Raw genomic sequence first — 23,267 nt, 5'->3', positions numbered from 1 at the left:
CAAAATTGAGGCCAGTTGCCTACTACTCATCTAAATTGGATGCAGTAGCAAGTGCTTTACCACCATGCGTACAGGCTGTTGTTGCAGCCTCTATGGCTGTTCAAAGTAGCAGTAATGTTGTTCTATTCCATCAGTTGACACTGAAAGTTCCACATGCAGTCTCTGCACTTCTGTTGCAGACAAACATGAGCCTTTTGTCCCCAGCAAGACATCTTTCGTGTATGTCCTTGCTATTATCACAGCCACACCTTACGGTAGAGCGCTGTACAACATTGAATCCATCCACATTGATACCCTTACCTGAGGATGGTGAGCCGCACAATTGTCTTGATGTAGCTACGGTCTGTACGAAAGCACGCCCAGACCTCCAGGACACACCCATCCCAAACAGTACAATTGTGTATGTGGATGGTTCTTCCACTAAAAACGCTTATGGACAAACACAATCTGGATATGCTGTTGTCACAAATTCAGAAGTATTGGATTCTGCTTCATTGCCATCCTCATTTTCAGCACAAGCAGCTGAATTAGTTGCTTTAACTGCAGCTTGCTATCTGTTTAAAGGTACGGCTGTATCAATTTATACAGACAGCCAGTACGCTTTTAGCACAGTACATGTGTTTGCAAAACTGTGGGAAGAGCGTGGAATGGTGACATCATCTGGAAAGCCAGTGACTCATGCCACTCTCTTAACTGCACTACTGAAGGCTATGAAATTGCCTAAACAAATTGCTATATGCAAATGTGCGGCTCACACCAAAGGCTCTGACAGTATTTCAAAAGGAAATGATTTTGCTGACAGAGCAGCAAAAGAGGCAGCAGCAGCTTCTTCTATTTTTGTTGTACAGGAAACTACTCCAGATTTGCATTTAGGTCATACACTGCTTGCTGACATGCAACAGCAGGCAACTGACAGAGAAAAACAAATGTGGATAGCTAAAGGAGCTACGTATGCAAATGATTTGTACGTATGACCACAAAAGAAACCCATATTGCCAAAAAATATGTTTAAATGGGCAGCTATTATGAGCCATGGCGTGACGCATGTCTCATCAGGGGGTATGATATCGCAATTGCAATCTATTTTTTGTCTTTATGGGTTCGATGCATATGCAAAACAGCATTGTAGAGCATGCATGATATGTGCAAAACACAACTCACAAGGCAATTTGAGACCCCAAAGAGGCAAATTTCCAACACCACAATATCCCTTTCAAGTGATTCATATGGATTATATACAGCTGAGTAAACATGAAGGGAAGGAATTTTGTTTAGTCATAATTGATGCCTTCTCAAAATGGGTAGAATTGTTCCCTACAAAACATGCAGATTCACTTACAGTGGCTAAAGCATTATGCAAAGACATCATCCCACGATGGAGCGCATTTTGTTAATACAATAGTGCAATACATAGGAGAAGCGCTACAGGTCAATCTCAAAAATCATTGTGCTTATCAACCACACAGTGCCGGATTAGTGGAAAGGACAAAGGGCACAATAAAAATAAGATTAAGGAAATGTATAGAAGAGACAAAACGAACCTGGATTGAATGTTGGACCTAGTAAAATTGTATATGAGAATAACACCAACACCATCAGGGTTAACACCATTTGAGATACTTTATGGACGACCATATCGTCTACCAATTTTGACATGGATACTAAAACAGCAGATGAGGAACAAACATTAGCAAATTTTATGAAAAAGACATTAACACAGAAAGAGATAACTTAAACACATTTACTGCCGAATAATTTTGATCTTCCACAGGACGGCCTTCCAGTAGTCTAGCCAGGAGACTGGGTGTTCATCAGAGTGATTAAGAGGAAGAACTGGTCCAGTCCTCGTTGGGAAGGTCTATACCAAGTGCTGTTAACAACACCAACTGCAGTAAAGATAGCGGAGAGATCAACGTGGATACATCACTGTAAGATACAGCGTGTGTTGGCGGCCTCCACAGTGTAAGGGGAAGTCTGGCTACAAAGGGAGTCTATTTAATTAGCAATAGATTGTCTCAATGCCAGTGAAGCAGGGAGATCCTTGCACTATTAGGTGAGGTGGTTAACAACACTGTATCCTAGCAATCATGACTGAACTACAGCAGACCCCGGAGCGGCGTGCTCAGCGCCGCCGCTGCCGGACTGTTGGTAGGGCAGCCGGTTGCGTTGTGATCTTAGTGTGTTTCGTGCTCCTCGGATTCCTGGCCTGGTGGTTGACCCAAGAATTGCAGCTCACTGTGGACCGAGCCAGAGAACAACGCAAGCAACGTCAGAAGAGGTTTATTCATAATGTGAATGAGACAGATGGACACCCTCATATATACCATACTAATATGTGGTACAGATATGTTCATTTATTGGCTATGGAATTATGTTACTAATTGTTATGTTTGTTCGCAAATACCTATATCCTCAACACACCCAGCTCTGACGGCTAAACCGTACCCTGCTAGGGTGACAGAATGTCTTATCATACGGATGCATAATCAAACTGTATTTCGGGGGCAGCAGTTCTCAGCAAATCTGATAAGATGTAACACCACTTGCCTCAGTGTAACCACTTATATGATAGGGATTTCAACAGAGGACGTACAAGCGTGCCCAAGTGCTGCTCCATTGACTAGACTGAAGGGAAACGCAAAATATCATCACGTTAAATTGTCATCACAACGGCCATTCCCAATTTGCTTTTACGGGACAGGGAATAAAAATGTAGGTAAAATTAAGAAACGTCTGTGTACCCAAACGTATGTTTTATCAAATAATTTAAGCCTAACCAAAACATAATATGTGGATGGTACTTATCTTCATCACATTGGACGGGGATGTAATTATACAGGCTTCTGTCCATGGGGAACGGATGAATCATGTGCTTATGTTAGTAAGTTTTTGCTACCACCTATAAATGGTACTCCGGTGTATGATGACATCTATTGGCTTTATGGTTCCAGACTGTACATGAGTCTCCCACCAAATTGGGGTGGTGTGTGTGCACCTACCCAGGTGACTGACCATACATATGTGGTAGGACCTCCACAGAGAAGAATGGCAGCACCAGACGGAGGAGATTGATATACCCAGATGTGTTACCACATAATCACGTGGGGCTCGGATGTACTAAAGGACCAAAAAAATTGTGGTCTGTAGGAGATAAAATAGCACATTCATTGTTCCCCTGGATAGGAGTGGAAAAAAAATTCATTAATGATTGAAACTCTGAATTATCGATTGGGTCTGTTCATGAATGTAACTAAAAAAAATAGTAGCAGCTCAAAACACTGAAATAGATGCTTTACGTACCATGGTGATGCAAAATCGCATGGTTTTAGACTTGCTTACTGGTTCACAGGGAGGAGTTTGTGTTCTGCTGAACACAACATGCTGTACTTTCATCCCAGACTCCATTCATTCAGTGGATATGCAGGACGCATTGGAAGAGCTGAATAAACTTCGTGATGCAATGCATAAAGACACCCTAGCCGTGAACCGGTGGAATCCCTGGTCCTGGTTGACTTCAGGACCATGTTGGCAGTTACTATTGAAAATGGTATCAAATACATTTGTACAGTGTAATCTGGCCTTCCAACAAACTATGCCAAAATATCAAGCATTGAAACAGTCAGACCTTAGTGGAGAAAACTGTAATGACTGTACTGAGAATTATGATGATATTGAAAAGCTCACAACTCCAGTTCAAGCTTGAACTGTTGACGTGATGAGTTAACACACTCTTAGCCTATGAAGCTTTAGCTGAAAAAGTAATAAGACAAGTGGTGTAGTCGAATAATACAGAAAAACGGTTCATTTATACCAGTCGGTAGGAGTGATGTATGGTGGTGGTGTGGTGATAACAGAATCTTTGACAGACTGCCACGAAATGTGTCAGGTTATTGTGCATTAATATCATTATTGTTACCCATGACCCCTGAAGACGTTACGACATATGCAGCCTCTCTTATTCCTGAAGATTGGCAGAAAGGCATAGCCAGACATAGAGTAAAAAGAGAGTGGAAAGGAGTAGGAAATCCAACATATATTGACGCAATAGGAGTCCCCAGAGGACTGACGAGCCTGACGAGTATAAACTGGTTGATCAAATAGCAGCTGGATTCGAATCTTCCATCTGTTGGTGGTGTTCAATTAATAAAAACGTGGACAGAATAAACTACATCCACTACAATGTGCAGAAATTAGGAAATTGGACTGAGGAAGGATTTAAGGCTGTCCATTCACAGTTAGAAGCCACGTCCCTTATGGCCTTCCAGAATCGTATTGCTCTGGATATGTTGTTGGCGGAGAAAGGAGGTGTTTGTGCCATGTTCGGAGAACAATGCTGCACATTCATTCCCAACAACACGGCTGCAGACGGCAGTCTCACTCAAGCCATTGACGGGCTGAGGACGTTGAACAGGAAGATGAAAGAGCACAGTGGAGTAAACACCGAAGGCTGGGATTGGTGGCTGGAAGGGATGGGAAGATGGAGGTCTTTGATTTCTTCACTATTAGTGTCTATAGCAGTATTTGCTGCAATTCTAACATTGTGTGGATGTTGTTGTATTCCATGTCTCCGAGGCCTTGTAAATAGAATGATAACCGCAGCAATAAGTCCAGGACCAGGAGGGGGACCAGCATCATATCCACTCCTGGGGCAAGACGACACCGAGGAGGACAATGACTCCCATGACCTGTACCCAGACCCATGGAAGTATGATGACCCAGACACCGATGATAGTGACAATGATGACATCACCTCTGGGGTGTAAGCCTATAGAACATATCATGATGAACCTCTTAGTGAAAATCTCAAAAAGAAGTGCTAAGCTAGGTGATAACTACTACTGTATGTTTAAAGGGTGATAAACAGGTGGGAAATGTTAAGGATTTTATATATATATATATATATATGTTATCACTGTTAAACATTTGTACCTTTTGTCTTCTTTCTGATGAGAACGGTGTTGTGCTGTTTGCACTTAACCCCGAGAATGTACGTGTTATTCAACCTTGTTTTAGCATGCTGAGGTCAATCTGAACTGGGAATGAGGAGCTGGATGTACTTATTATTATTATTACATAACTTGTTTTCGTAGCCGCTAACGACTGGGAGTAAAAGAACTGAAGGTTGAATTTTGACTGATTGTGATGTGATGCTTAGTGTTCCAGGCAGATGCAGAACAGCTGATAACTGCGAACGAGATGTGCTGACCTTCGACGATAAGAGTAAAAGAAAGAAACTGTTTTATGCTTACAGCTGTACTTATTGACGTGTGTGTTTATGTTACGGGAAGAAACTTGTCTTGCATCATTCCCCCACCCTTAGGACAAGTTTTTGTTTATGTGATGAGGGATTCACTAATAAAAAGAGCGAAGCGCAGGCCAGACTTTAGTGTAGCCTCGGTGTACAGCCTGACTGCACTCCGCGCGTAAAATTTGACTTTCTGTCTCACTGGTGTTTCTTGACTCTGTTTGTCTTGTTAAAGGGTTAAAAAATGTTTGGTGTAGAAAATACCCAACACCCTGATCCCCCTGGAGAAGCCTCCATGGGTCTCCATGGGTGGTGACATATTGCCCATCCTAGTTTGTCAACAACACGTTTCTACTTCTGCGATATGTTCACTTGTAAATAATACAGGAGCAGGAAGTATGTACAGCAGTGTTCAGAATAATAGTAGTTCTATGTGACTAAAAAGATAAATCCAGGTTTTGAGTATATTTCTTATTGTTACATGGGAAACAAGGTACCAGTAGATTCAGTAGATTCTCACAAATCCAACAAGACCAAGCATTCATGATATGCACACTCGTAAGGCTATGAAATTGGACTATTAGTAAAAAAAAGTAGAAAAGGGGGTGTTCACAATAATCGTAGTGTGGCATTCAGTCAGTGAGTTTGTCAATTTTGTGGAACAAACAGGTGTGAATCAGGTGTCCCCTATTTAAGGATGAAGCCAGCACCTGTTGAACATGCTTTTCTCTTTGAAAGCCTGAGGAAAATGGGATGTTCAAGACATTGATCAGAAGAACAGCGTAGTTTGATTAAAAAGTTGATTGGAGAGGGGAAAACTTATACGCAGGTGCAAAAAATTATAGGCTGTTCATCTACAATGATCTCTAATGCTTTAAAATGGACAAAAAAAAACAGAGACGCGTCGAAGAAAACGGAAAACAATCATCAAAATGGATAGAAGAATAACCAGAATGGCAAAGGCTCACCCATTGATCAGCTCCAGGATGATCAAAGACAGTCTGGAGTTACCTGTAAGTGCTGTGACAGTTAGAAGACGCCTGTGTGAAGCTAATTTATTTGCAAGAATCCCCCGCAAAGTCCCTCTGTTAAATAAAAGACATGTGCAGAAGAGGTTACAATTTGCCAAAGAACACATCAACTGGCCTAAAGAGAAATGGAGGAATATTTTGTGGACTGATGAGAGTAAAATTGTTCTTTTTTGGGTCCAAGGGCCGCAGACAGTTTGTGAGACGACCCCCAAACTCTGAATTCAAGCCACAGTTCACAGTGAAGACAGTGAAGCATGGTGATGCAAGCATCATCATATGGGCATGTTTCTCCTACTATGGTGTTGGGCCTATATATTGCATACCAGGTATCATGGATCAGTTTGGATATGTCAAAATACTTGAAGAGGTCATGTTGCCTTATGCTGAAGAGGACATGCCCTTGAAATGGGTGTTTCAACAAGACAATGACCCCAGGCACACTAGTAAATGAGCAAAATCTTGGTTCCAAACCAACTAAATTAATGCCTCGCAGATTTGAAGAAATCATGTAAAACTGTGGTTGTAATCGAGTCGCGGGGGCAGCAGCTCAAGCAAAGCCGCCCTGACCTCCCGATTCCACACACACCTCCCCCAGCTCCTCTGGAGGAACCCCGAGGCGTTCCCAAGCCAGCCGAGAGACGTAGTCCCTCCAGCGTGTCCTGGGTCTTCCCCGGGACCTCCTCCCAATAGGACGTGCCCGGAACACCTCTCCAGCGATCTGGAAAAGATGCCCTAGACACCTCAGCCAGCTCCTTTCAACATGGAGGAGCAGCGGCTCATCAAATTTCCCTACCAGATCAGTGGAGACACAGCTCAACAATGCATGCCACCGGTGCTGTTGCCCAACAGAGTCATGGTGGAAATTGGGGTACTGTTGGGTAAAAAAGAAGAAGAAGAAGGAGAAGAAGAAGAGAATGTGCGCAGAGAGAAAGGAACATAAGGAAAGTTAAAAGTATGGGAGTGAGAGTTGGGACTTTGAATGTTGGCAGCATGAATGGTACAGGGAGAGAGCTAGCTGATATGATAGAGAGGAGAAACATAGACATATTGTGTATGCAAGAGATGAAGTAGAAGGAAAGTAAGAGCAGGAGCATCGGACGTGGGTTCAAGTTGTTGTATCATGCTATGGGTGGAAGGAGAAACTGTGCTGGAGTCATTTAAAAGGAAGAGTCCATTAAGAGTGTGCTAGAGGTTAAGCGAGTGTCTGACAGGGTGATGAGTGTGAAGATGTTAATTGAAGGGGTGATGATGAATATCATCAGTGTATATGCCCCACAGGTAGAATGTGAGATGAAGGAGAAAGAAGATTTCTGGAATGAGTTAGATGAGGTGATGGAGAGTGTCACCAAACATGAAACAGTGGTGATAGGAGCGGACCTCAATGGGCATGTTGGTGAAGGGAACAGAGGTGATGAGTAAGTAATGGGTAGATATGGTATGAAGGACAGGAATGTGGAAGCGCAGATGGTAGTTGATTTTGCAAAAGGATAGAAATGGCTGTAGTAAATATGTAGCTGCTAGTATGCTCATCCGTACTGTGTTTCTGTTGCGACTCTTCCCATTCACTCCACTCGAGATACAAACTCATGATCACCAGCATGGGAGACGGACGCTCTGACCAGTCAGCCAAAACTCAGGCTCTGGTCTGAGTGGCCACAGTATCCTTTGGCTGCCAGGGGGGCTGAGGCCTTTTTAAATCAAATCAAATCAATTTTATTTATATAGCCCCAAATCACAACAAACAGTTGCCCCAAGGCGCTTTATATTGTAAGGCAAAAGCCATACAATAATTACAGAAAAACCCCAACAGTCAAAACGACCCCCTGTGAGCAAGCACTTGGCAACAGTGGGAAGGAAAAACTCCCCTTTAACAGGAAGAAACCTCCAGCAGAACCAGGCTCAGGGAGGGGCAGTCTTCTGCTGGGACTGGTTGGGGCTGAGGGAGAGAACCAGGAAAAAGACATGCTGTGGAGGGGAGCAGTCACTAATGATTAAATGCAGAGTGGTGCATACAGAGTAAAAAGAGAAAGAAACACTCAGTGCATCATGGGAAACCCCCAGCAGTCTAAGTCTATAGCAGCATAACTAAGGGATGGTTCAGGGTCACCTGATCCAGCCCTAACTATAAGCTTTAGCAAAAAGGAAAGTTTTAAGCCTAATCTTAAAAGTAGAGAGGGTGTCTGTCTCCCTGATCCAAATTGGGAGCTGGTTCCAGAGGAGAGGAACCTGAAAGCTGAAGGCTCTGGCTCCCATTCTACTCTTAAAAACCCTAAGAACTACAAGTAAGCCTGCAGTCTGAGAGTGAAGCGCTCTATTGGGGTGATATGGTACTATGAAGTCCCTAAGATAAGATGGGACATGATTATTCAAAACCTTATACGTAAGAAGAAGAATTTTAAATTCTATTCTAGAATTAACAGGAAGCCAATGAAGAGAGGCCAATATGGGTGAGATATGCTCTCTCCTTCTAGTCCCCGTCAGCACTCTAGCTGCAGCATTTTGAATTAACTGAAGGCTTTTCAGGGAACTTTTAGGACAACCTGATAATAATGAATTACAATAGTCCAGCCTAGAGGAAATAAATGCATGAATTAGTTTTTCAGCATCACTCTGAGACAAGACCTTTCTGATTTTAGAGATATTGCGCAAATGCAAAAAAGCAGTCCTACATATTTGCTTAATATGCACGTTGAAGGACATATCCTGATCAAAAATGACTCCGAGATTTCTCACAGTATTACTGGAGGTCAGGGTAATGCCATCCAGAGTAAGGATCTGGTTAGACAACATGTTTCTAAGATTTGTGGGGCCAAGTACGATAACTTCAGTTTTATCTGAATTTAAAAGCAGGAAATTAGAGGTCATCCATGTCTTTATGTCTGTAAGACAATCCTGCAGTTTAATTAATTGGTGTGTGTCCTCTGGCTTCATTGATAGATAAAGCTGGGTATCATCTGCGTAACAATGAAAATTTAAGCAATGCTTTCTAATAATACTGCCTAAGGGAAGCATGTATAAAGTGAATAAAATCTGTCCTAGCACAGAACCTTGTGGAACTCCATAATTAACCTTAGTCTGTGAAGAAGATTCCCCATTTACATGAACAAATTGTAATCTATTAGATAAATATGATTCAAACCACTGCAGCGCAGTGCCTTTAATACCTATGGCATGCTCTAATCTCTGTAATAAAATTTTATGGTCAACAGGATCAAAAGCAGCACTGAGGTCTAACAGGACAAGCACAGAGATGAGTCCACTGTCTGAGGCCATAAGAAGATCATTTGTAACCTTCACTAATGCTGTTTCTGTACTATGATGAATTCTAAAACCTGACTACCATATGCACAGAGACTCTTGATGGCCTCCATCAGAAAAAAAATACTTTAAGAAAAAGGAGGCGCACAGGGTGATGTATAAGAGAATGTGTACATAGGTGGACTACGTTCTTTGTAGGAGATGCAACCTCAAACAAATTGGAGACTGTAAGGTCTGTAATGAGGGAGAGAAAAGGCTGGATGTGTGGATAGAGTAAATCAGGAAGTGCAAGGACAGCTCTGAAGAAGACTAGAAAGGCAGTTGAGTCCAGAGTCAGATGACTCTGGACTGAGTCCAGATGACATTCCAGTAGAGGCATGGAAATGTCTAGGACAAATGACAGTAGGGCTGCTGAACTGATTGTTTACTAAAATTTTGGAAAGTGATAGGATGCCTGAAGGAGGTGGAGAGGAAGTGTGCTGGTGTCTGTTATTTAAGAACAAGGGTGATGTGCAGAGCTGCAGTACCTACAGATGTATAAAGTTGATCAGGCTTAGAAAAGACGTGAAGATCTGTGAGCAGCAATATGGTTTCATGGCAAAAAAAAAAAAAATAGCACTACAGATGCAATGAGAGTACTGATAGAGAAGTATAGAAAATGTCAGGAGTTTCATTGTGTGTCTGTGGATTTAGAGAAAGCTTATGACAGGAAGCCATGACAGCAGTTGTGTTGTATGAAGAAGTCTGGAGTGGCAGAGAAGTATGTGAGGGTGGTGCAGGATATGTACAAGGAATGTGTGACAGTGGTTGGAATGATAGATGCATTCAAGGTGAAGGTGGAAATACATCAAGGATCAGCTCTGAGCCCTTTCTTGTTTGGGGTCTCTATGGTGGACTATGGTGGTTGCAGATGACATTATGATCTGTACTGAGAAGAGAGAGCAGGTTGAGATGGGCTTGGGATTGTGGACCTTCTGGAGAGTGTAAAAGTCAGATTGAGCAAAACTGAGTACATGTATGACTCAAAGAGATCCAGGTGGAATTGTGCAGTTACAAGGAGTGGAGGTGGTTAAGGTAAACAAGTTTAAATACTTTGGGTCAACGATCCAAAGTCATAAGAGTGTGGCAGAACAGTGAAGAAGAGAGTGCAGGCAAGGCAGAGTGCGTAAAGAAGAAGAGCTTGTCTTGCCAATGTACTGTACATAAATACAACAAAATCTAACACTCTAAGCAGTGGGCAGCCACGGGCAGGCACTGCCTTGGTCGGGGACAGACAAAGCAGCAGATGCTAAATTAGCATGTTTTCTAATTGTGGGAGGAAACCCATGCAGACAACATGCAAACTCCACACAGAAAGAGTGGGAAGTGATCCTGTGACCTTGTTGCTGTGAGGCATCAGTGCTCACCACTAAGTGTGATTTGGAGTGATTTGTGACAGAAGAATATCTGCAAGAGTGATGGGGAAAGTCTACAAGACAGTAGTGAGACCAGACGGTGGCACGAACAAAAAGACAGGAGACAGAGCTGAAGATGTTACGATTCTCTTTGGGAGTGACGAGAACGGACAGGATTAGGAAAGAACATACCAGAGGGACAGCTCAGGTTGGACGGTTTGGAGACAAAATCAGACAGTGAATGGATAATGGATAAAAATACACATAAGCCAGGTATGGGATGTGTGGTGCTACATCTCATCCACCTCCTCACAAAATCATCTGGTCAGACCACCAGCACATTCCTATCTCCTGAAAGCACCCATCTATACGCCACAGCCAAATGGTTCAAGGGTGTGTTGTTGGACTCAGAGTTGCTGGAGTCCACAGCACTGAAGCATCTGCATACTGGACTGAGCTCAGGAAGATATACTACTACATGACGATAGTGTTGCAGCTGATGCTCCCAGTGCAAGTTGTACAGTAGTGTTCAGAATAATAGTAGTGCTATGTGACTAAAAAGATTAATCCAGGTTTTGAGTATATTTCTTATTGTTACATGGGAAACAAGATACCAGTAGATTCAGTAGATTCTCACAAATCCAACAAGACCAAGCATTCATGATATGTACACTCTTAAGGCTATGAAATTGGGCTATTAGTAAAAAAAAAGTAGAAAAGGGGGTGTTCACAATAATAGTAGTGTGGCATTCAGTCAGTGAGCCAGCACCTGTTGAAGATGCTTTTCTCTTTGAAAGCCTGAGGAAAATGGGACGTCCAAGACATTGTTCAGAAGAACAGCGTAGTTTGATTAAAAAGTTGATTGGAGAGGGGAAAATTTATACGTAGGTGAAAAAATTATAGGCTGTTCATCTACAATGATCTCCAATACTTTAAAATGGACAAAAAAAAAAAAAACAGAGACGCGTGGAAGAAAATGGAAAACAACCATCAAAATGGATAGAAGAATAACCAGAATGGCAAACGCTCACCCATTGATCAGCTCCAGGATGATCAAAGACAGTCTGGAGTTATCTGTAAGTGCTGTGACAGTTAGAAGACGCCTGTGTGAAGCTAATTTATGTGCAAGAATCCCCCGCAAAGTCCCTCTGTTAAATAAAAGACGTGCAGAAGAGGTTACAATTTGCCAAAGAACACATCAACTGGCCTAAAGAGAAACGGAGGAATATTTTGTGGACTGATGAGAGTAAAATTGTTCTTTTTGGGTCCAAGGGCCGCAGACAGTTTGTGAGACAACTCCTAAACTCTGAATTCAAGCCACAGTTCACAGTGAAGACAGTGAAGCATGGTGGTGCAAGCATCATGATATGGGCATGTTTCTCCTACTATGGTGTTGGGCCTATATATCACATACCAGGTATCATGGATCAGTTTGGATATGTCAAAATACTTGAAGAGGTCATGTTGCCTTATGCTGAAGAGGACATGCCCTTGAAATGGGTGTTTCAACAAGACAATGACCCCAAGCACACTAGTAAACGAGCAAAATCTTGGTTCCAAACCAACAAAATTAATGCCTCGCAGATGTGAAGAAATCATGAAAAACTGTGGTTATACAACTAAATACTAGTTTAGTGATTCACAGGATTGCTAAAAAAGCAGTTTGAACTTAACAGTTTTGAGTTTGTAGCGTCAACAGCAGATGCTACTATTATTGTGAACACCCCCTTTTCTACTTTTTTTTTTACAAATAGCCCAATTTCATAGCCTTAAGAGTGTGTATATCATGAATGCTTGGTCTTGTTGGATTTGTGAGAATCTACTGGTACCTTGTTTCCCATGTAACAATAAGAAATATACTCAAAACCTGGATTAATCTTTTTAGTCACATAACACTACTATTATTCTGAACACTACTGTGTGCGTCATCTGGCTCCAAATACCAAAGTGTTTAATTGGCAAAGTCATTATAGTAGTACTTCAAGGATTCTCTCTCAAGTACCAAAAACAGACAGTTGTCATTAAGTCACTGGTTATTATCCAGACCTGACAAGAGGTCAGGTCAAGTCCAGGTGGGCTCATGGCACTGCATGCCTCAGTGTCTGCCAACAATACGATGCAGAAGACTTTTGACCTTCACCCTCCTGTAAAGGTATTTTTTATCACCTTGCCCAGAAACCTTAAAGCAGTGTAGTACAAGCTTTACCAGGAAGACTCAGGTATCAAAGCTTTCATTCAGATTCACCTGATCAATAACAGCCAGATCTCTAATAGGAAGCAGCTGGTCTGCTTTTATTCATCAGCTCATAAGCAATAGCAAACAGAGGTTATTTAAACATGTCAGTTTGAACTCGCCCCTCTGCTGTTTCTGTTGCCAGGAACACAAATCATCCGCCATTTTCACACCAGACTGATTTTTCTTCAGTACTCCTCAAAGTGCCCCTTTTTCTGTCCGGAGCAGCCCACAACGTCTCTGTGGTGCAGACGGGACGCTCCACATCTGTCACTCTGCTCGATGACAGTGGAAGTTAATTAGTCCATTATGTCTTATATGATGTCATGATGTCTCGTGTTGTTGGATGTAGTTCATTCCACCACATGCTGCTGCTGCTACCGATTCTCCTGGACTCCACTCTTTGGAACAGGGATTCTCCACCTGCCAGCAGCGCCTACACACCCAACTTCTCTTGACACACTGCCGCTCTTTGTGCCAGCCAGATGTTTTGTTTGCTGCCCATCACTGGCCCATCTCACCTTCCTTCCAGGTGATGTGCTCTTTTCCTTTTCTTTACTGTGGATGGATGGATTGTGGATGGTCATTTAGGGGCTGTGTCATGATGCTGCTTTTACCTCTGACCCTGGGCTAAGGTGCCAGGTGTACATATCAAAACACAACCCAATATCCTCTGAAACCAGATTAAAAAAAAACCTTGAATCAAAATGTAGCCACACAAGCTCTTGCAAACTGCAGCTTAAAGTGAAGTTTTTACTTTTTTAATCCTCTTTCTGCTGGCTGGAGGATGATCTTCATGATTGGAGGCTCCATTGTACATACTTCAAATGGTTCCCTGGTCTATGACTTCACACACTTTGTGCATTTCAACACATACCAAAAATAACTGTAATGTTGCTGTGTTTGACGCACTGGCTCGAGTACCACTGCTGTACATGGGAATGTTGAATAACTACTTACATTAGCTCCTTGTAGCTTCATCAGGACGTTGCCATATTGTCATGCAGAAGTAAAAACTGATCTTTCATCCACCAAAATGAGAAAGCAATACAAACATGAAAGCTATAATATCATCTTACTTGTTCTTTGATCTCTTGAAGCTTGTTGCTCTGTTCTCGGATGTCATGAAGGAGCTGCAATGCTTTATCGTCCTCCTGAGTAACCTCCATTCGCGCCTGTTCCAAACTGTGCTTTAGACTCTGAAACCACAAAGATATAATATACACATAGACTAAAGAGTCACATAAACTCTGTAATAACAAACTCAACTGCGTATATCTGTCAGAATTGAACCTGCTGGAAGAGACAACTCAAATTTATCACAGAAAATGACCACACAGAAACAATCAATCAATCAATCAATTTTTTTTTTTATATAGCGCCAAATCACAACAAACAGTTGCCCCAAGGCGCTTTATATTGTAAGGCAAGGCCATACAATAATGATGTAAAACCCCAACGGTCAAAACGACCCCCTGTGAGCAAGCACTTGGCTACAGTGGGAAGGAAAAACTCCCTTTTAACAGGAAGAAACCTCCAGCAGAACCAGGCTCAGGGAGGGGCAGTCTTCTGCTGGGACTGGTTGGGGAAACAATGAATTTCTTTCCTGCGCAGGAGAGAGCTGGATGGCAGGAACCCCCTTCGCCACTCACCAGTCAGCTCTGAAGGGACTGCCGCCAGTCTCCTGCATTTTATTGAGGCAAAAATGAATACAGGTAGATGCAGAAACATAACCAGAGACATAACATAAGAACATATTGGAGTCTCACAGTCTGGTCTCATATATGAGGTCTGTTAGAAAAGTATCCAACCTTTTTTTTTTTTTTTTTTTTTTTGCAAAAACCTGATGGGTTTGAAGCACGTGTGCTTGCATGAGCCAACCTTGATCCTTCGTGCGCATGCGTGAATTTTTTTACGCCTGTCGATTGCGTCAGTTGCTGGCAAGCAGCATTTGTGTGAGGTCGTGTGTCGTGCTCTCCGTGGATTTTCATTGCAAGGAAAATGACAGAACGACTGGAGCAGCGCCGCATCAAATTTTGCCAGAAACTGGGCGACAGCCAGATGGAAACCATTCGGAAGATTCAGACAGCTTTTGGTGGTTTTTCAGTCGTGTGACTATCCAAGAAATGGTGGAAGAGGTGGGCATCATTTTTCGGAGTCCAGCATGTCCTGTGAGACTTCAACATGAAGGCACTTTTGCTCCACCGTCAGCAGCTTCGGTACGAATTTCACCGCCACTCTTTTCATGGCCAAATATTCTGTCACAGTGGAATGTGCCGAAAAAGTGCTGATGTCCACCTCTCCCGCAATTTCTCGGACAGTCACACAACAGTCCCGCATCACCACAGCGTTCACTTTGGCAATGATCTGGTCATTTCAGTATGTTGATGGCCGACCAGAGCGCAGCTCGCTCTCTACTGTTATGTGGACGTCTTTAAACCGGTTGTACCGCTCCTTAATCTGTGTGATGCCCATAGGATCGTCACCGAAAGCCGTCTGAATCTTCCGAATGGTTTCCACCTGGCTGTCGCCCAGTTTCTGGCAAAATCTGATGCAGTAGCGCCGAGAGCACGACACACGACCTCACACAAATGCTGCTTGCCAGCAAATGACGCAATCGACAGGCGTGAAAAAATTCACGCATGCGCACGAACGGTCAAGGTTGGCTCATGCAAGCACACGTGATTTTTGCAAAAAAAAAAAAAAAAGGTCAGATACTTTTCTAACAGACCTCACAGATATGGCATTATTATGGATTTCTTAAACAAAGACAAAACAGGACCAGCTTGAGCTGGTGTGAACAGGGCGCAACATTCCTGCTCAAGGCCGATTTGCTCATTTAAATGTACTACTGTGCTTAGTAAACAAGATTTACTCTCTCACAGATTCCTCAAGGCAGCAAGAGGTCATTTTACTATGTGAAAGGTTCAGTGATTAACTTGGAAAGTAAAATCATAAAATCACACAAACGTACAATGTATATGAGAAATAAGGATTTAGACATTATAATTGGTAACATATATTTACAACCTAACAATGTCATAGTATAAATGAGTGTTATTAGAGTGGAACAGTTGTATTTAGCACTCACTTAGCAATAGATTCACTCAGCAACACACACCACTTCAACTTGAAAAAATACTTTAAAATAATTCATTCACTTAGTATCTGCATTAAATAGACCAACATCATCATGTTATGTAACAGTCATACGCCTACATTATAAAGTCATGATATTATGTCTTACAGTATCTCTTAATCTGATTTCCAACATTGGACATTAAAGATTAAAGTGGTTATCTCAAGATACCATTTGGAGTGTTGCAGGTTTAAGCTCTGAGGGAATTTTCCTTTCACTGTCTTTAATTTAAAAATAAATAAATAAACAATGCAAAGAAAAAGTTTGGCCACAACTCTGGTCCACACTCCAACATAGTGGGTGGTGATAATGCACCTAAACATTTGTTGCCACCCACCACGGAATGGAAAGAAGCAATATTGGCCATCTTCCTCTCAGAGCTGGAGCTGTGGACACCATTATGAAATCAGTATATTTACATTTAATGGAAGACATTCGCTGGGAGGCAATGAAAGCTAATTATAAATAACTGCAAATCATAAAAACCCAGGAGGGTACAAAAAATGCACCTTTTAGAAAACCCTGCAGTGATTCTTAGATTTACATTGACTTCTGTTTCATTGCAGACCATTTGAATCCAAGATATTCCATGTTTTGTGTGGTCAGACTCATTTCATTTGTTAATACCCATCCATTCCTGTACTTAATGCCTGCAATATATTAAAAAAGCAGATGGCACAGGGCAAATTAGAGGTCATAATGACTTTAAAATTTTTAAATAATGATGTTCTTTCAAACAGCTGATGTCAACCGGTGATTGTGATTTGGAACAAAAGGGTCCATGAAAAGCTCAGTCTTAGAGGAGCAAAGATGGGACAAGAATGTTCAGTTTGTCAAAACAAATGCATGAAAAAAATTCAGAAATAATTAACAGTGTTCCCCCAAAAAGATTGTAAGGGATTGCTTATTTCTCCCTATACAATGCATAGTATCATTAAAGGATTCAAGCAATCTGGAGGAGTTTCAGCACATAAAGGGCAAGTGCTCAAGTCTAAACTGAACACCCATGACCTCTGATCCCTCAGACAGCACTGCATTAAGGATGGTCATTCATCAATAGCCGATATAACCACATGTAAAAGCACTTCCTTCTGGAATTTTTTTTAAAATCAAACTCTATACAGCATTACATTCCCAAATGAGACTTAAAACTTTACTGTTAACCTTGTCCTTGTCCTGTTAACCTTTTTGCTCTGTATGCACCACTCTGCATTTAATCATTAGTGATCGATCTCTGCTCCCCTCCATAGCATGTCTTTTTTCTGGTTCTCTCCCTCAGCCCCAACCAGTCCCAGCAGAAGACTGCCCCTCCCTGAGCCTGGTTCTGCTGGAGGTTTCTTCCTGTTAAAAGGGAGTTTTTCCTTCCCACTGTAGCCAAGTGCTTGCTCACAGGGGGTCGTTTTGACCGTTGGGGTTTTACATAATTATTGTATGGCCTTGCCTTACAATATAAAGCGCCTTGGGGCAACTGTTTGTTGTGATTTGGCGCTATATAAAAAAATTGATTGATTGATTGATTGATTGTCCACAAGTGGTGTTGATGTCTCTGGCTTGGAGGCATCTGGGTTGGACTATCACACAGTGGCAACATGTATTGTGGTCAGACAAATCTGTATTCCATATCTATTTTTAAGAAATGAATGCAGTGTGGTCCACACCAGAGACAACTTGCTGCTGGTGGCGTTGATACTGACTGGTTAAACAGATGTAGATTAAGGGTGAATCTCAATTCTACCACTTGGCCCTTCCCCTTACCTCTTCCCCTCCATTTTGCACGGGCATGAGAGACAGAGGAGTGTCTCAATTCCCTTTTTGGAATGAGGCGGAGGGGGAGGCGGAGGGCTACAAACCCCTCCATTTGGAGTGAATCTGGATGCACACTCCGTTTGGAGGGGTAGGAGGAGCTTACCGCTGTATCCGAAAAAAACAAACATGGCGCCAAAAGAGCTGCGCAAATGAAGCGGCTTTCATTACAAATTACGCTGTTTAGAAAGTTATAACTTGCCAAAAAAACTTTACAGGCGGTTGTCTATGACAGCAACGTGTATGCTGCTGGATGCATGTTGCGTATATTGTTGTTCTGAGGAATATCGGAACTTCGCTCATGCGCTGAGGCGTAATAATGCACATACACATGAATGCTACGATAAGACACTTTTATATCTCACAACGGAGAAAATCATGATAAAAGATAAGCACATTAATTTGTATGTTCATAAATCTTTGGATAATAGCGACCCCTGCTGTTGGATTTCAAGGTCTGTAACGTGTGTGTATTTTGTAAACAAACAGGGAGCCCTGAGCACACTCGTTTCCTAATAAGCTTTCAGGCAGAAAATGAGAAGTTTCACCAATGGGAGTAAGTTGGAAAATATATACACACACAGGTATATGTGTATCACATAACCTGACGTCCTAACAGACTGATATTATTTGTCAAGGAAATTTCTAAAGGAAATAGGGCTGGACGCAAAAAATGGGAGAATTTGAAAAAGAACTATAAGGTTAACAGAACTAGATGCAGCCCAAAACATACATACAGGTGCTGGTCGTATAATTAGAATATCATGAAAAAGTAGATTTATTTCAGTAATTACATTCAAAAAGTGAAACTTGTATACATTCATTGCACACAGACTGATATATTTCAAGTGTTTATTACTAACTAATTAATTACTAATCAATCAATTAATGATTAAGCAAACAATATTAATTATTACCATTATTGATTAATTATTATTAGCATTATTAACATTGATTAATCACTAATTAATTAATATTATTAATTATTATTATTATTATAAATTATAATTTAATTAAATTAATTAACATGACATGGTTGCGATGCGTCAAAAAAAATCTGCGACTTCTGTTTCTTTGCATTTACGCAGAAAGGCGAGAAAATAAAAACAGCAAACAGGCTACAGCAACAAGTTTCGCTTCGGTTGCATGTTAAACAGTGAAGACGGCAGTTTGACACGGGCAGTTTTTTTTTTTTTTTCTCCTAAGCCGGAGGGGTGTCTCAATTCATAGCGCTAGAGGCACACCGCTTCACCTTACCCCTTGTTTTAAAGGGGTAGGCATAGGGGTAGGGGTACAAAAGAGAATTGAGACTGGGGGTAAGTCTGCACACCTGGAACACCTACACCCTGGAAATAAGAAACAGTCCACAGAAGCCATAGCATTACTCACACTGCATTCAGTGATGTACGTCGCCAAGTCCTGTTCTAAGATGGTTCTCTGGGTCTCAGAGGCCTTTAACTCAATATCCTTCTGCTGCAGCACTGACTCAAGGTCTGACATCTTCCTCTGGACCAATGAGATCTCTTGCTCCACCTGGAAATGCATAACCACATCATAAATCTACTTATCTGGCAGTTTGTGACATTTTACAGTGTGTGATTCAGTTCATGTTTATGATTGGAACATTTGGCACAGATGACATCACGGCATTACGCAACTCGATAAAAATCAAAAATCAGACAAACAATAGGAATGACAGTGCAGTAACACAGAAGTACAGAGTGAGTGAGTGAGTGAGTGAGTGAGTCCCAGCAATCTGGTGTTGAGAATAACATACTAACCTTAATCCCTTAATCCCTACCATCCCTGGTTCTCAAGACCAGGTACCTACTAAGTGGCTCTGCTCTCTTTCTTTTTTTTCTTTTTGTTTTTAACATATTTAGGTGTACCTTAGTATACACTAGTAGAGTTCCACCTTAGATATACCTTACTGTATTTTCATACACATACAAAGAATTATTTTTCCTTTGTCTTTATATATCACTCTAGCATGAAGACAGAGAGCAAGAGGAAGAGAAACTATTTGGCTGTTCTCCCTGCTGATGGTTGGACACAGGAAAGAGAAACCTCTTGGCTGTCCCAGTACTAAGAGGAACTACCAACAAAACAAATTCAAAACAAAGTGACAACACAGAAAGGTAGACTGAGCCTCATCTCAGACAGAAAACCAAACCCAAATCACCTACTGTGGAGTGCACATGCACACAAGGCACCATGACTTCCATGCATTTTTCAACAAGACATTGCAAAACCACATTCTACACACAAAGGCATAATTGTGGTAGAAGAGAGTATGGGTAGAGGACTGGCCTGGCTGCAGACCTGACCTGTCCCCAGTAGAGAATATGTGGAGAAGTGCACTCCTTAACAGGTGTATGGTTCATTGCTTCTTATCCTCAATGCCAAAACATCTTTTTATTGTTGTGTGAAGGAATGGCAACATTGCAAATTGGAGCGTCAAGTGGTAGAGTGTATGTTATGTTGCAAAATTTACTGTGTTCATTTGCATATATTTTGAACACATTTTAAATCCTGTACGGGTGTTAATCAAATCAATGACAACAGCAAGACACTGACTTTTATGGTTGGGATGGCTAGTCCTTGTAGTTGACTACAGCTAGCTAGTAACCCTTCTTCTGTTTGACTCATCAATCAATCAATTTCAATCAATTTTATTTATATAGCGCCAAATCACAACAAACAGTTGCCCCAAGGCGCTTTATATTGTAAGGCAAGGCCATACAATAACTACGTAAAAACCCCAACGGTCAAAACGACCCCCTGTGAGCAAGCACTTGGCGACAGTGGGAAGGAAAAACTCCCTTTTAACAGGAAGAAACCTCCAGCAGAAGCAGGCTCAGGGAGGGGCAGTCTTCTGCTGGGACTGGTTGGGGCTGAGGGAGAGAACCAGGAAAAAGACATGCTGTGGAGGGGAGCAGAGATCAATCACTAATGATTAAATGCAGAGTGGTGCATACAGAGCAAAAAGAGAAAGAAACACTCAGTGCATCATGGGAACCCCCCAGCAGTCTAAGTCTATAGCAGCATAACTAAGGGATGGTTCAGGGTCACCTGATCCAGCCCTAACTATAAGCTTTAGCAAAAAGGAAAGTTTTAAGCCTAATCTTAAAAGTAGAGAGGGTGTCTCTCTCCCTGATCTGAATTGGGAGCTGGTTCCACAGGAGAGGAGCCTGAAAGCTGAAGGCTCTGCCTCCCATTCTACTCTTACAAACCCTAGGAACTACAAGTAAGCCTGCAGTCTGAGAGCGAAGCGCTCTATTGGGGTGATATGGTACTACGAGGTCCCTAAGATAAGATGGGACCTGATTATTCAAAACCTTATAAGTAAGAAGAAGCATTTTAAATTCTATTCTAGAATTAACAGGAAGCCAATGAAGAGAGGCCAATATGGGTGAGATATGCTCTCTCCTGCTAGTCCCTGTTAGTACTCTAGCTGCAGCATTTTGAATTAACTGAAGGCTTTTCAGGGAACTTTTAGGACAACCTGATAATAATGAATTACAATAGTCCAGCCTAGAGGAAATAAATGCATGAATTAGTTTTTCAGCATCACTCTGAGACAAGACCTTTCTAATTTTAGAGATATTGCGTAAATGCAAAAAAGCAGTCCTACATATTTGTTTAATATGCGCTTTGAATGACATATCCTGATCAAAAATGACTCCAAGATTTCTCACAGTATTACTGGAGGTCAGGGTAATGCCATCCAGAGTAAGGATCTGGTTAGACACCATGTTTCTAAGATTTGTGGGGCCAAGTACAATAACTTCAGTTTTATCTGAGTTTAAAAGCAGGAAATTAGAGGTCATCCATGTCTTTATGTCTGTAAGACAATCCTGCAGTTTAGCTAATTTCTGTGTGTCCTCTGGCTTCATGAATAGATAAAGCTGGGTATCATCTGCGTACCAATGAAAATTTAAGCAATGCCGTCTAATAATACTGCCTAAGGGAAGCATGTATAAAGTGAATAAAATTGGTCCTAGCGCAGAACCTTGTGGAACTCCATAATTAACCTTAGTCTGTGAAGAAGATTCCCCATTTACATGAACAAATTGTAATCTATTAGATAAATATGATTCAAACCACCACAGCGCAGTGCCTTTAATACCTATGGCATGCTCTAATCTCTGTAATAAAATCAGGTAATTCAGATATTCCTGCACAGGCGTAAAAAATAAAGACACTGTGCCACTGAAGATATTGTTTCACCAAAGACAGAGATGAAGCAGTAACCAACACAGACCAACATTCTGCCAGCAGGAGGCACTCCTTCACTACAGGGTTTTGAATAAATATCTTGAATCTATGTTGTTACCATGTATCAGGCTTGTTGGTCAGAAACGGTTGGGCACAAATGCACAGATCGAACAAACATCTCTGGTCATAAAAAGGGAAGGGTTTACTTGTGAGGATGCTAGAGGTCGATACATGAGTAGGCAGTCCAGAAAATACAGCAGTACAAAAATCATCAGGCTGAGGCGTGGTCGATCAAACAGACAGGAGGTCAGGAACACAATGAGGCAGGCAGGACTATGGAATACAAGGAACAGAGCTGGAAAGAGGCACAGGGCACATCAATCTGGCGAGGGACTAAAGCACCCAGTGAGCTTATATAACCCCAAGTGACAAGCTACAAATAAGGAACAGGTGTGTGTGGAAAGCACCAGAACAAGGGCCAGGCCAGAGAGAGTGAAACACCCACCACCAAGAACCAAGAAACAGACAAGAGAGATAGAGACAGACAGAACCAAGCAGAAAAACCCAGCAAGGGCTGCACAGTGTGGTACAGCAGCTGTGCAGCAGAGGACAGAAAAGAACTGTCCCAGATGGCGAAGACAGCACAGACAATTGTAGGAGTTGAGCTCCCGGACTTAGACTCTGTGTATGTTGAGCACTTGCAGAGGAAAGCATGGGCCATCTGCGAGGAAACAGCCACCAGGGACATTCCCTGTTTGCTCCTCTGCCCTTGAGGAAGAGGTATCACACAAAAAGGATACAGATTAATAGGCTAAGGAACAGCTTTTTTTCCCCAGAGCTGTAGCATCCATCACCCCAACCTGTCCCCTCCCACAAACACAAACATGGACATTCAGTAACGGATATCAACATGTGCAATAAATAATACAGTCTTTTTACATATTAA

At 41.9% G+C, this 23,267-nt stretch overlaps 1 protein-coding gene across 3 annotated transcripts in view; it reads right to left on the bottom strand.

Moving 5' to 3' along the window:
• The window catches only part of LOC117510099 (citron Rho-interacting kinase), a 582,117-nt gene that overhangs the window by 511,190 nt on the left and 47,660 nt on the right, over positions 1 to 23,267 (bottom strand). For all 3 annotated transcript variants that reach the window (XM_034169719.1, XM_034169717.1, XM_034169718.1), the window contains exons 2-3: positions 19,493 to 19,636; positions 14,241 to 14,360 (exon numbers count right to left, since the gene is read on the bottom strand). In XM_034169719.1, coding sequence (XP_034025610.1) covers positions 14,241 to 14,360; positions 19,493 to 19,603 — 231 coding nt within the window. In that variant the 5' untranslated portion in view covers positions 19,604 to 19,636. The remainder of the gene's footprint in view (positions 1 to 14,240; positions 14,361 to 19,492; positions 19,637 to 23,267) is intronic.

The sequence above is a fragment of the Thalassophryne amazonica genome, chromosome 5 (genome assembly GCF_902500255.1).
Source record: "Thalassophryne amazonica chromosome 5, fThaAma1.1, whole genome shotgun sequence".
Taxonomy (NCBI): Eukaryota; Metazoa; Chordata; class Actinopteri; order Batrachoidiformes; family Batrachoididae; genus Thalassophryne; species Thalassophryne amazonica.
This window is presented reverse-complemented; position numbering and strand designations above follow the sequence as displayed.